The 15,107-nt window shown below is 39.7% G+C and overlaps 1 protein-coding gene across 1 annotated transcript; it reads right to left on the bottom strand.

Moving 5' to 3' along the window:
• Positions 1–1,099: 1,099 nt before the first annotated feature.
• zgc:113279 (uncharacterized protein LOC553749 homolog) lies at positions 1,100–14,417 on the bottom strand. Its single transcript, XM_068054343.1, has 11 exons — positions 14,075–14,417; positions 11,689–11,813; positions 11,413–11,440; positions 11,255–11,319; positions 10,042–10,718; positions 8,505–8,610; positions 7,728–7,874; positions 7,589–7,649; positions 6,797–6,963; positions 5,698–5,805; positions 1,100–2,662 (listed from the first exon to the last, which is right to left on the bottom strand). Exons 1-11 carry the CDS (start codon positions 14,304–14,306, stop codon positions 2,630–2,632), a joined length of 1,749 nt encoding a protein of 582 aa, XP_067910444.1. The 5' UTR covers positions 14,307–14,417; the 3' UTR covers positions 1,100–2,629.
• Positions 14,418–15,107: the final 690 nt, after the last annotated feature.

Raw genomic sequence — 15,107 nt, 5'->3', positions numbered from 1 at the left:
TGGGTGTACCTTCCCCACATGGACTGCAGCAGTTCAAGAAGGCAGATCACCACCACCTTCTCATGGGCAATTAGGGATGGACGATAAATGCTGGCCTGGCCAGCAATGCCCACATCCCCATAAACGAATAAAAAAAAATTGGTTAGTAGAATGGAAGTTATGTAACTGTACCAAATTTCCTAGTGTTTTGTCAGTGTTCAAAACCCTACACTCAATTGCAATCACCGACAGATTAATCTGCAATTCAAATCTCATTCAACGGCTAAATGATTTATTGTTGTAGTGCAAGTGGAATAAACAGCATTAATGCTTTCTCATGAATACTCTTGGATTTATTGACAAAAGTATATTAAAACCTGCCAAGAGGGAGATTCAGGATAATGAGTGCCGATGTTTCCCAGTATGTTATCAAATGTTGATCTATTTGTTTTTGTTATTTACTGTGTGCATTGCAGCATGTTGAATGATGTTAGAGTGAAAATGGATGGAAAGTAAGGCTGGAATTTTACGCCACCAGTGGCAGTGAAAAATGGCCCGCCCATCCCAGACCAATCAATGCCCTTAAGTGGCCACTTAATGGCCTCTGCCTGCCTCCACATGGATTTTACGCATGGCAAGTGGACGTTCTAGACCCGAGAGAAGACGCCTGATAAAAGCAGGCAGCTCTCGAACGTCCGATGGGGGGGGGACCCTCATGGTCGGGCACCCTGTGCTCGATGGAGGGCCGCCCGCACTACCCCAACCACCCCCAACACGACCCCGTCCCCCCAACCGACCACCCTTGCCTCGCCAGGGCCCGACCGATTACCTCAGATGAGGCTAACAAAACTTACCTGCCTTCCAGGCTCCCTGGCATCTTTACTTCTAGCCGGGCTGTAGTCCCAGCAGTGGCCACTGCTCCCGGTGGCGCTGCTGGGTCTAGGAGCTGCCGGCCCGCTGATTGGCTGGCAGCTTCATTAGGCAGGACTTCCTACCTCAAGCGGGTGGAAGTCCTGCCTCAGAACAACTGAAGCCTGGGGACCCGCAAAATATGAGTCGGATCCCTAGGCGAGGTGGAAGAGGGCTCGCCACCGACCTTTCAGTCGATGGCCGGCTCCCGTCTGCCTATGGTTAAATCCCGGCCTAAGAAACCTTACAGAGAAGTGTAGTTGCAGGGGAATGTAGGTTTGCTTGCACTCACTGTTTCCTGAACTGCTACAGGACACAATGAAAGAGAACAAGGGAACAATTTACATGACAAGCATCCTCTATCACATGGCTTTGTGTAGCTAACTCGGTAAAACCTGGGCAGATGCTCATTTGGTTACAGGTCCTATATAATCTGGAAAGACCAAGATAACTCAGTCCATGTATAGAGGAAAGAGGGGTGAGAACACACAATCTAAACAATTGTTATATCTATTGACATAATCATAAATGAAAAATAATCACCCAATATTGATGGGCAATTATCAAGCCAACCTTTAATGCCTTGCAACCGATATTTCAGCTATTCAACATGATCAAACACTTCTGTGTAATTTTCTCAGTACATCAATAAGCAATTAAGTCATTGGCCTCCAAATCCACAGTGTTATATGAACACAATATCAGTCCCCAGAGCTTAATTTTCAATCCAAAACTAGGCCAAATTACTGAAGGAACACCATCAGTCGATATGTGACCAGACATGCTCTTTTACTGAAACAATATCTACAATATAGTTTGCTAAACAATGTAGCCAACAACAGAAGTTTCACAGAAACCAGTTAATTGCAACTATAGGCACCCATATAAATAACAGTCGTAGACCAGAAACTAAAGTTGAAATTGTTTGCATTACTGGTTAGCAGTTGTGGGTAAAAGAGCTTTTTTGGAAGCAGCTTGATTTCCTTTCATCTTATTCCAGTTTGGTGGTTATTTGATGCAATATACTAACCCAGTACATGAGTGACAAGAGAACGTAAAATTCTGATTGCCATTAAGTTTAATGCTGGTTCATAATTAGTTTGGACGGGCTATGTGTATGAACACCAAAAGCATTCAATCCTCAGTTACCCAAACCATCTGTATATATCTGTCATATACAACTTCCACACAGTAGCACATTTAACCCACTTGGTTTGATAAATTTTAATCGAGTAATCTTGCAAATAACAAGACAATTTCAACCATTAGGTTGCTCTAGGACTGTCTATGAGATGTTACTTACATTTCTCTTCCGCAATGTCTGTAACCCTTTTAACTCTGGTTGCATTTTTTAATAGCCTGAGCTGTGCTGAAGCAAAGAGCATCCTTGTGCTAAATTCGTTGCAGTCCCTCAAAAGTAAAATGCATTTGGCAAAAAATCACACAAAATTTGTTGTGGACCACTCAAGCACTGGGAGTTCTCACCAGTCTGTGTGCAATGTCCATAGATGTTAGTTATGGATTTGCATTTATTTATCATTTCATTCAATGTCATTCTTTAAATGATTTAATTGCAAAGTTTTGATTGAGAGAGCTCTGCACACTGTTGGGCTAGTATTCAATAAATGGTTTGTGTGTTAATATAAAAACGATATATAAAAAATACATGGGCTTTGCTTTCAACTTCAGCTCAGGCTTCACAATTTCTTGACTTTTACTTGTCAATTTCTGGACTGTCTCACTAACAGCCGATGCTGAGTCTCTTACTGAGTTCCTAGAAGAAAAATAACATAATTTTAAAAATATTTTGGAGGGCATAAGTATGAACATTGTAGGCATTAAAAGTGGTTACTAAGATTTAAAATGTGCTTTCTAGGATTTCTCTTTCCTTAAAACAAAAATTGTCTTCTGACATATTCTGCAGCCAAAGAAAATGATTTTGTATTTTAACCTAGCTCACAGTACATGCTGGTCTGCAGGAAAATTTCACAAGGAAGCAGTTCAGGAGACACTTTTTGTAAATCAGCTTTTTGGCCCATTACATCAAATACTGCACACGGGGCAAACTCCTTTAGGATTATAAAAGAATATTAATAATTTCGCGGATTTACATACATGGCTAAAAGCTAGAACTCTAAAAAGTAATTTCAGAAACTAAATAAGACTTTATTAATTTGTTAAAAGTTTCAAAATACATCTTGCAGAATAAAAGGGTCTTCTGTTTAAAAAAGGGGTCTTGTTTTCCGTTTGTGTATAAAGTTCTACAAAATATTAGACTTGAAAGTAAAATGCGCAGGAAATTGTAACAGATGTCTTTTCTGCTTTTGCTGCTTCTTACTATCTCGCTCTTAGCCATTTATGCAAGTGAGCTAAAAAAGAGAAGCCTGTTAGGGACTTTTAATTATTTTTTGAATAGCAACCAAGAAAAAGATTATGCAGTTTTGTGCAACACTGACAGGACTGAATACTGCTGCAAAATTTTCATCCATGCAGTGCTGGTCATTATGCAGTGCAACAGGAGATTGTGAAGAGGACAGTTCAGGAATGGGGTCACAATGTGGTCTCCTCTACACTGGGGAGACCAAACGCAGACTGGGTGACCGCTTTGCGGAACACCTCCGCTCAGTCCGCAAGCAGGACCCTGAGCTTCCAGTTGCTTGCCATTTCAACATTCCCCGCTGCTCTCATGCTCACATCTCTATCCTGGGCTTGCTGCAGTGTTCCACTGAACATCAACGCAAGCTCGAGGAACAGTATCCCATTTTCCGATTAGGCACACTACAGCCTGCCAGACTGAACATTGAGTTCAATAATTTCAGAGCATGACGGGCCCCCCATTTTACTTTTATTTAGTTATTTTTTCTTTTTTATATTTTTTACAATTTTTTTTTCTTTTGTTAATTTAATTTCATTGTAGGTTGTTCAGTTTGCTTACCCACTGTTTTTTTTTCATGTTTGTACTTACTGCTGTTCAATCCTCAGTTCGTTAACACCCTATCTGTACTAATGCTTTGTCTTTCAACACACCATTAACATATTGTTTGCCTTTGCTCCATGACCTCTTGGTCAGCTATGTGGCCTTGTTCTATCTACATCTTCTCCTTTGTTATTTCTTGCCCCACCCCCGGCTCATTTGCTTATAACGTTTGACATTTCTAATATTTGCTAGTTCCGAAGAAGGGTCACTGACCCGAAACGTTAACTCTGCTTCTCTTTCCACAGATGCAGCCAGACCTGCTGAGTAGTTCCAGCATTTCTTGTTTTTATTTCAGATTTCCAGCATCCGCAGTATTTTGCTTTTATTTTAGTTCAGGAATGGGGATGGTCTATGAATGCAGCACTCAAACAATAAACTATCCCAAGGCACGGGTTCTACATCTCACTTTAAACGGACTTTTTGAAAGTTGCAGCATATTCAAAACTCTTGCTCAACCCATGGCAGGATGAAATGTATTATTCATTATTTAAGTGGCTTGAGCGGTTTGAAAAGACATTCACTGCAGGTGCATAATGATGGCTTGGTTTACTTTTGTTTCGCCTTATGATTCAGATTGCACAAAGTTATCTACAATAAGATTGCGTACGCCTTCATTTAAATCCAGCTCGCTAAAATCTCGGAAATCAATCCAATTTAGGGAAAGAAAGGGTAAAAAATAAGTAAATGATTAGAAATATGGAAGGTGTATGTCTCCATGACTCTACTGTCTAGGACAGGGTCTGCAACCCTTTTTACTTTAAAAAAAATTGCCTAAAATAAAAACTGTAGGGAGCCGCAAGATGAAAATTCGGCATTTCGAAACCAAATACTTGGCAGATTACCAAGCGTCTCTAGTAGAATGCATAATTTGCAAATATAATAAATAAAATGTCTTGAATTTATGTATCAATAGGAAAAAAATCTAAATTAAAATTCGCCTAACTCTGAATTATTGCACTTTTTGACTTTAACTCTAATTTTGTCAGTAAAGTCATCTTTAAAACAAATGTAGAATAACACTCTTTTTTCAGCTATTCATTCTCATGTTAAAAAACGCTTCTAATAGCACAGTCAGAGTAATTTATCATCTCAGCTGTATTAGAAACAAATAATGGTCACAACCATAAAACTTGTTCCTTGAATCAAAGGCATTATCTATAACCATAGAGTAGCTATACCACTCAAACAGATTTATTCAGAGCACGATGATGTTTTTCATTAAAATACTCATTTGAAACCGTAAGGTCTAGCATAAGGATTAGCCTTTTACCCCACAATAAAATAAAACACGACTCTTACTTTCCTTGACTAAATTTTTTTAGGCTTTTTTCATGTTGAAGTGATCCAACTGGAAAAGTGAGATGTTACAAAGCTGGTTGATGGAAAAGAAAAATTCTAATCCAATGCAACATAACAGAAAAATAAGGGCCATGTTTTGGAATAGTTTATATAATTCTGCTGCTGTATAAATAATCAAAAGGGTGGAATGTGTCCTTCTGTTTGTTATTTGCTGGGCTACCGGGAAGGGACGGGGGAGTGGGACTAAATGGATAGCTCTTCCAATGAGTCAGCACAGGCTTGATGGGCTGAATGGCCTCTTTCTGTGCTGTAAGGTTCCGTGATTTGGTGCCAGTATGGTATTTTTCTGTATGTATTTCATTTTAGGTTTGGTCTTCTGAATAAGGAATGCATATTTAATTACAAAGAAATGCTTTTGTAAATAATGCAAATTATTAAAATTTTACTTTTTGGGATCAACAGAAATTCTCACTAAAATGAAGATATTAAATAAATCAAGTGCTGCTTATTTGGTTTTATTGAATAAAATGTACCTTGTGATGGACGGTTTCCATTTCATCAACATGGCCATAAAGGAAATGCAGAACTTCAGTGTTATTTACTTCCTCTGCAAAGTGGATGGCACTTTGGCCATTCGTATCCTTCAGGGAAAGAACAAATTGTATTACACATTTGAGGAGGCATTCCTCAGTCTTCTCCCTTTATCCCACCCTTTCTATCCCAAAACTGCTGACCAATGTTTCATGGGTACCATTACTTCTCCAAGGCTTTGCCCACGAAACCACTCTTCATGTGGGCAGAGTGCTGGCAGGGTACTCAACTGTTGCAGCATTAACAACAAGCCCAATCCTGCCCTTGCCTGACATCCCACATGCACACTTTCCAGTAAAGATTACTAGATTATGTTCTAGATCACTGGTGCAAGTCTGTTTTATTCACTGCAGTTACAATCTTTATTTTAAACCACATTTAACGTCCGTTTGTGGGGGTCCATAAATTGGTCTGCAGTGAATTAAAATAGAATGTGAGGTATGATGCATCAAATGCTATTGTGCTACTATGTTTTAAAATCAGATGGTAGCTTGTTCACTTTCTAACCACAATGAGGTACAATGCACACCTCTAATTTGGGACACTTGCACATCCCCAATTTCCATTGCTCTACCATTGGAGGCCATGCCTTCAGCCGCCTAGGTCCTAAACTCTGGAATTCCCACCCTAAACCTCTCCACCTCTGTACCTCTCTCTCTCCTTTAAACTCACTCCTTAAAACCTACTTCTTTGACTAAGCTTTTGATCATCTCTTCACGCAGCTCAGTGTCAAATTTTGATGGATAAAGCTCCTGTGAAGCAGCTGGAGACATTTTACTACTTTAAAATGGGTTATATAAATACATATTGTTGTTTTTCCTGCTCTGCTACAAGCATAAATTGGAAAATCACAGGCGGTGCACCCACTAAAGTAATAACAATCATAATAAAGGATTTAATCTTAAAAATAATCCAATACCTATTTTGCTCTGACCCTAACATTTATTCAGTGATGAATTGCTCCCACAGATCCCAATGAAATAGAGCAGCAAAAATGCTTGGTTAAAAAGTAATGGCCTAGAACTGAAGTGACCGTCGTACCTGCATAGAAAGGGAAGATCCCATCCTCAACAAGCATCTTATTCCATCCAGGAGCTGCTCCTTCCTCAATGTGTGGAACTTCTTCATGTCACAGTCCATATCAGGGTTCTCAAACTCCTTCACTATTGCACTGTGAGCCAACACCGCACAGTGTAATGGGGTCAGATCTTTAGAACAAAGGCAAAGGATTGTTATTCACATTTGCCAGAAGCTGTAAAGATGAAACACACGGGTTATATCAACTGACACTGAATTTAAAAAAAAGCTGTGGGTATGTGCAATCCAGACCAATTGGAAATTAGTCACTGAAGTTTTAAACTGGTTGGAGTAATTTACAGTGTGCCGATAAAGTCCTTGTGCAACTTTAAACATAGATAATGTTGGATGTGCACATGATAGAAGCAAACCAAGAACGGCATTTGAAAGCATAAATTCATAAAGATTTTAACACAAAACAGTTCAAGTCTCTAGGTTCAACATAATCACCACCTTTAGTGATATATCATTCAATAAGATTCTCTAGCTCATTGAAAACATATTCCAGTTGCTGCTGAGCATTTTTATAAACTGCATTTGTGATCCTAATGCGAGAAATATGAACAGTATTGTCTTAAAACTTAAGGAATTATGCTTTCATACACCATTTACAGTTTGTTTCCATAGAATACATCTGAAGATATTAAAGTTTAAAGTTGCACTAGGACTTTATAAATACCCTGTATATATAAATAACTAAGGTCACAATACATCAATGAAATGAGAATTATTTTCAGCCTATTAAGGGATACTTACAATTATTATCCACAGCATCAATGTACACATCCGTTCCATTCATTAAGGCTTTCTCTAATACCTGCAAATGATCGATAATGATATTATTGGTAGATAAATGTGGCAAGAGTGGTAATTACTCATAATTTGAGACGCTTACGTGTAAAACCCGGAGGAATCCATTTTCTGCACACAAATGTACTGGCGTTTTCCCCAAATAGTCTCTATCATTGATCTGAGCGCCTAGTGAAATAAGGTCGTTCAACATTAGGTGCTGATTTCTTTCTGCGGCTAAGTGCAATGCAGTCTGTGGAACCAAAAACAGTGATATCACTACACAGTACCTTAAAGCTCCAAATGCCCCCCACAAAAAAAATCTCAGATGCTCTCACTTTTTAATGACTTCCAACACTTCCACCTTAGTTTTAAAGAAATATCATGATTTTAACATCCTCTCATAAATAGCTTTTTACCAAAATATCTTTACGTATAAGTACAGGTAATCTGAGGTGAAGTGAATATTTTTACATTTTGGATATATTGTTTTTCTTTTTGGTAGAAATATACACTTCCACTCACATTGTCTCACAAGGAATTTTAATTGGGCTTTATAAAAATTGACTCCTTTTAAATTGATTGTTGGTACAGTTTGACGTAGAATGTCCCAATCGCAGCATGTAATAACCACTCTAGTCCACATGAGTTACTGCAATTATTCAGTGGAGGTTTACTTAATGAATAAAATATATTCTAAAATCTATGATACAGTTGAGAACTAATGTGACTGTCACGGATTAATAAATTTTTTTTTTTTTGTTTATGACTTTTTTTGCAAATTTAAAAGCCATTACTAACACAAGGAAGTCCAGGAAATAATTTTGGTAAGGTTAAAATTCAAAAGAGCAGAAACTTTCTTCAAAGATTTCTAATTACTTACACAGCCTCTGGTGTTCTTTGCATCAATTCTACCCATGTTTGCCATCCTGCAGGCTAAGCTATATGCCAAAGCTCTCTTTCCCTGAATAACAGCATTATGCAGCATTCTGTCAAAATTTTTAAAAATGCTCTTGTTACTGATAATTAAACAAGACAGCAAAGTATAGAACAGAAACAGCTATTCCTTCTTTCTAAAACCTGTGTTAATTTCAGTAATTTTTTTGTAATAGAGGCATTAAATTCATCTCAATAAGCTTACAATTTGTAGGTGATTCACTTTCAGGTGATTCAAGTGAAAGGAAATGAATTGTACTTGATGTTAATCTCAACTGTTTGCGAGGATTTATCTCTACCCTTTAAAGGTCAAATACATAAAAGTGCGCAGCAGGTTGGATTTCTTGGAAAAAAATGACATACACTTAATGAGAACCACACCTTTCACTTGGAACATTGCACAATAGGGCAACACAGTGTCGCAGTGATTAACACCGCAGCCTCACAGTTCCAGCGACCCGGGTTCAATTCCGGGTACTGCCTGTGTGGAGTTTGCAAGTTCTCCCTGTGTCTGCGTGGGTTTCCTCCGGGTGCTCCGGTTTCCTCCCACATGCCAAAGACTTGCAGGTTAATAGGTAATTTGGCCATTAGAAATTGCCCCGAGTGTAGGTAGGTGGTAGGGAAAATATAGGGACAGGTGGGGATGTGGTAGAAATATGGAATTAGTGTAGGATTAGTATAAATGGGTGGTTGATGGTCGGCACAGACTCGGTGGGCCGAAGGGCCTGTTTCAGTGCTGTATCTCTAAACTAAACTAATCAGTTCTCTTTACCAGTGCTACTCATTTAAACCTGAAGTAAATATTTGAATTTACCAAAAGAAAAACACATGGATTGTTTCTGGTGGTATTCTTTTATTTGGGGAAACGTGTATACGGGGGTGAGGCCCTTGGCTGAAGTGCATTGCCCATCATTTTCTGATGTGTGCTCGTGGGGAGCAAGGATTCCCACCATCAGTGCCTTCGAGAAATCTTAACATATGGCGTAGCAATAACCTGCAATAATTTAGAAAAAACACCCAAGGTGCTTCTCAGATGAGAAATGGGCAAAACCATGTTTCATTGTGAGACCATAGATCGAGGTGGCTGACCATTTCCGTAATCTGAATACAGAAACAAAGATGAGGTTTTGAAGAGCCACTGACAACTTGTTATTGGAATCATTTCGTGCAAACTGTGCCACAACAGTAAAGTTACAACATACAGAGCTAAGTAGGTACATGCATAAAATTGTAATATTTGCTTAACTAACGTTTGCACTAGAATGCATCTCTTCAGTGATTATCTGCTTTCTACCCATCTACATTTTTTGAAGCCAATTATTTTTTGCTACGGGCAAAGAGTGAGGACATGGAAATAGGTGGTTAGCTCGTTCAAAAAGCTGACACAGGCACGGTGAGCCGAATGGCCATGTTCTGTGCTATAAGATTCTATCATTCAATCTCTTCTAGGCATTATTAGATCCATACGCTACAATTACACTTACGTGTTGCCGTTCTTGTCCACTGAAAGTATATCCTGAGGAGATAGGGTGCTAAGACTATTCTCTGCATGTTGCAATTGAAATTGGAAGAAAGAGAAGGCTGAACTGTCTGGATAATATTGGTATTGAGCGGCGACTGGAGGGCACTTGCTTTCAACATGGTAAGATTTACTGCTCTGGATATTGTTCAATGCAGCTTGACTAAAGAATTCTGCCCCAGGCGATGGGGAATGAGGAAGAGATTGTTCCGTGACATTCTGAGAATAGCCAGGCTGAAAACTAAAGGGCCTGTATTTATCAGAGATATTCCAGCAGTGTTTGTCTGCAAAGATTTCCAACTGAACTGGTGAAAGGTTCCAAAACTCCGATTCCAAATGTGAACAAGGTTCAGAAGATGCAGATTCCAGATCAGGAAGAGTTTCACTGTCCTTGGAGAAGCAACTCGAACGCCAGTCTAAGGCTCCTTGGTCAGTTTGCAGCTGTTGGTTGCCATAGTGTGAATCCCAGAAGTTGACTGAGCAGCCAGGGTAGCAGCCCATCTGGCAATCCATTTCAGTCGGGCTCTGTGCCATCTGGTAGGAGCACATTTTACCTTGCTTCAGATCGGTCTCCAAAACTTCTACTAAATCTTCCAATAGTTCTTCACAATTCTTCAGTGGACAAGCATTAGTTTTAGTTATCTGAAAAGGAAAACAAAAATAGGAAGGTGCTATTAGATTTCATCAATTCATACAAACTGGTCACAATCAACAGCTGATTTCCTTAGCATCCTGAAAATCAACAGCAAAATAAGTCTTGATATGAGCGATGCAAATGACATTGTAAACATGATTCTGGGAACTAGACTATGCAACATTATCATATGGACAACTGTGGGTTTAGCAGTCCATTAGAATAGCACCCGTACCACGAGCACAAATGTGACCATGAAAGCTGTCAGATTGTCGCCAAAACCCAACTGGTTCTCTAATGGCCTTTAGGGAAGGAAACCTGTTGTCCTTACCCGGTCTGGCTTACGTGCGACTCCAATCCCATGCCAACATAGTCGTCTCTTAACTGCCTTCTGAAGTGACCTGGCAAGCCACTCAGTTGTACCATAGCCCTCAAGAAGAAGCAAGCCCAGCCTCACTTTCTCAGAGCAACTAGAATTGGGCAATCAATTCTGGCCTTGCTGTCATTCCCAAGCTGTAAATTCTAGGAGCCCAAAAGTGCTTACTTGTACGCTCTGTTCAGTATTATATGGATGACCATGGACTGCCTCTCGGACAACACGTCTTCTCACTGGAATAAAGCCACCAATAAACACATTAGATACTATATTGGATACATTAAAAATGGACAATTTAAAGTAATACATTTCCCTGAGCCACTTACGATTATTTGATTTCCAGGTCACATCCACCTGTAAGAAAAAAAAATTTAAATATTTCAAAAATCCTCATTTCAAACCAGCTTTCCAACAAATATTAAAGATTAAATTTTCAGCCTTGCAATACCTTATTGCTATCAGGGAAACTGATTATGCAACTCTCCCCTCACCCTCCTAATATTATGGTGCATGTTGAGTTTAATAGTTACAAGACTGAAAGTTTGTTTATCTTCTCTTGAACGAGGGCTTTCTGTTTAGGTGCAGTGGACTTATCCTTGTACCTGAACATCATTGGGATCTTTTCCTCTGGCTGTGCGATAATTGCGAAGGAGATCTCGAACTGGCTGACGGACTCTTACTCCCAAGTATTTCCTCTGGGATTCCGTACTTATATGATTCTTTAAGCCTAAGAAAAATAAGGTTTGATTAAAATCCAGTACAAGAATTTTGGTACAGTCTCCACCACCTAAAGTCCACCCTTGAAATGAGCAGTTGATTATATCAACCAGAAAGCGATAAACATTAACTATTTGCATTAACACTGAAGTTGACAATTTGGCATCTTAAGTGTTCTGTTTAATTCAGCCAGAAATAGCTGTGCTTATTTTTAGTTCGCACCTCCTTTAGGTACATTGAATGTTAATTAAAATGGCCATCCCATATTTTGACATAATTCTAATTAAGAAGTTAAATCTGTAAAGAAATTTTCCCCAGTAATGTAATATAGCAATGAACACTTGACTGAGGACAGACTCTTAATTTTTTATTTTGTTGAGAGGATGCGAATGTCGCTGTCAAGGCCAGCATTTATTGCCTATCCCTAATTGCCCTATGAAATGTAAAAAGGGAATCCAAGCAGATGATAAACTTACTAGAGTCTTGGAATTTAGCAGAGTTTAAATTCTCCCAGACATATCTGATCTAATTAATAGCACGATTTCAACGAATTTGGGTCAATTCCAAACTTTCTGCAGGATTTCTTGTGTTCCATCTTTTACAAAGCATAGCACCTGGTGTTATACAACTTGTTCTGTCATTACTAACACTAGGCACTTCAGCAGGTTGCAGATACTGTTCATTGGTCTGGCCATTTTCGGACCACGTCAAAGCAAACATGCACCTGTACTACCTCAAATAATGAAGCAAAGGCTGCACAAAATTCTGATCTCCAGTACATACAACTAGAAAGAAAAAAAAGCCTTGCATTTATATAGCACCTTTCACGGCCCCAGCATTTCCCGAAGTACATTACAGCCGAAGAAGTACTTTTGAATTGTACGCATTCTTATGATGTAGGAAATGCTATGACCTTTTTGATCACAGTAAGGTCCCACAAACGACAACTAAATGAATGACCAGTTAATCTGCTTTTGTGATGTTGGTTGAGGGATAACTTTTGGCCAGGACATTGAACCATTATATATAAAAATCTGAGCATTAACTCTAGTTCCTGCATTTTGCTTTTGTTTGATTGGGTGAGGTCAGTTTCCAACTCATAAGTTTACTGTGTGTGTAAATATTGAACAAAACTGCTTTCCAATCAGCCGTAAATAAAAACAGAAAGTGCTGGAAATATTCAGCAGGTCAGACAGCATCAGTGGAAAGAGAAGCAGAGATAACGTTTCAGGTCTGTGACCTTTCATCAGAACTGGCAAAGGTGAAAAAAGAATTAAGTTTTAAACAAGTGAAGCAGTTGGGAGGGGGGTGGATGCGGTGGTTGCTTTGGTGGGGAAGAGATAGGGCAGAGTGCAGGAGAGATTAAATAAAAAAGCTGTCATGGGACAAAGGCAAAGAATGTGTTAATGCTTGTGGTGAAAGACAAAGCATTAGTCCAGAGAGAGTGTTAATGGCAGAATAATGAGCAGTTCTACCTGCATGAAAAAAGGAACAGTTAAAAAATAAAATAAAATAATAAAAAAATATAAAAAAGGCCAGTCATGCTCTGAAATTGTTGAACTCAAAGTTGAGTCCTGAAAGCTGTAGAGTGCCTAATCGAAAGATCAGGTGCTGCTCCTCGAGCTTATGTTGATGTTCACTGGAACGCTGGAGCAGGCCAAAGACAGAAATGTGGACATGAGAGCAGGGGGGAGTGTTGAAATGGCAAGCAACCAGAAGCTCGGGGTCATGTTTTCAGACTGAGCAGAGGTGCTGCACAAGTGGTCACCCCATGTAGAGGAGTGAGCAGTGAATACAGTATACTAAATTGAAGGAAGTACAAGTCAATCACTGCTTCACCTGAAAGGAGTGTTTGGGGCCTTGGATGGAGAGAGGAGGTCAAAGGACAGGTAATTACACCTCCTGCGATTGCAGGGGAAGGTGCCGGGGGAAGATTGATGGAGGAGTGGATCAGGGTGTCGTGGAGGGAACGATCCCTTCGGTATCAATCAGCTTCCAATCAGCCCTTGTGCACGCTCAGCTTACACATCCTCATTTAACAATTAATTTCTGGAAGGTACTGGTTAATTTGCAATTTTCATTTGGGAATGATAAAATGATTGTGAAAAATTCCAGCACTATCATTTCCCATTGCAGTTAGTTGCTATGATTTATACCTGCGGTTGAAGCAACCTCGGCACATTGATTGTTACAATTATAAATCATGTTGCATATTCCACTAGTGCTTCAGAGGCAGTGGCTGCATTCACAGCGTTTGTGCAGGAATCTTACCAGTGAGAGTGTCGCTTGCAGCTTCCGTCCTGGTTTTGTTGTGTTTCTCTTTGCAGACCTCGGTGATTCCCGGGGGATGAGAGGAGGGACTTGGCTGGCAGCAGTCGCCCGGAGTAGCTGGTACTTCCCCGGCCAGAGGAGATCGGGTGCTGCCTCTGAAACAATCAACTATGCCACTGTCATTGCTGCTCTGATCGTGTTGGCTATCCGGGCTCAGCACGTTGTAGAGCATCCTTGTGCACCCAGTTAGAGGCAACGCTTAAATGTGGCAGTGCAAAGACCTGAACAACAGCTGGGCAGGTAAAAACCAGGTAAGTTCCCCCTTACATGCAGCAATCTGCTGATGAAGGGAATTTGTAAACTGCGGACTCTTGACTGCTGAGTGTTTTTAAAAAATATATATAAACAGGCTCATTTAAGGGAGGGATCGGAAATAGGATCTCTGACACCAACATTTGCGTCAACTTCCTGATAATTTCTGCACCCGTCCTAAGAATTTAGTTTAAACAGTTGGCTGCAGCAATTGACCTGCGGTGAAAGTGACGCAGTTTTATTTACATGAATTCCAACACCTCGCCTATTACCCTAGACTTGTTTGAAAGGGGAGGGGAGAGGCTAGTTTTTGGAGATTAGGTGGAAAAAAGGTTCCTCAAATGCAATATTTCCCGAGGCACATTTAGATTTTTTAAAATCCAGATTGTGTCCTTTGCTAAAACCACGTTAAATGCACAATTTATTGACAGTAAATTCTTGTCGTCATTAACTTGATAAACCTATTAATTGACTGTTATTTTTTTCCTTAACTTTTTTTTATTCGTTCATGGGATGTGGACATCACTGACAAGGTAAGCATTTATTGCCCATTCAGAATATCCCTTGAAAACGTGGTAGTGAGCCACTGCTTTCATGGAATCGTAGAATGGTTACAGCACAGAAAGAGGCCATTCAGCCCATCTTCTCCATGCCAGCTCTCTGCAAGAGCAATTCACCCAATCTCACTCCTTTGCCTTTTCCCTGTAGCCCTGCAAATTTT

Source organism: Heterodontus francisci, chromosome 22, assembly GCF_036365525.1.
Source record: "Heterodontus francisci isolate sHetFra1 chromosome 22, sHetFra1.hap1, whole genome shotgun sequence".
NCBI classification, from domain to species: Eukaryota; Metazoa; Chordata; class Chondrichthyes; order Heterodontiformes; family Heterodontidae; genus Heterodontus; species Heterodontus francisci.
Note: the sequence above shows the minus strand (reverse complement) of the source record. Positions and strands in the feature narration are given on the sequence as shown.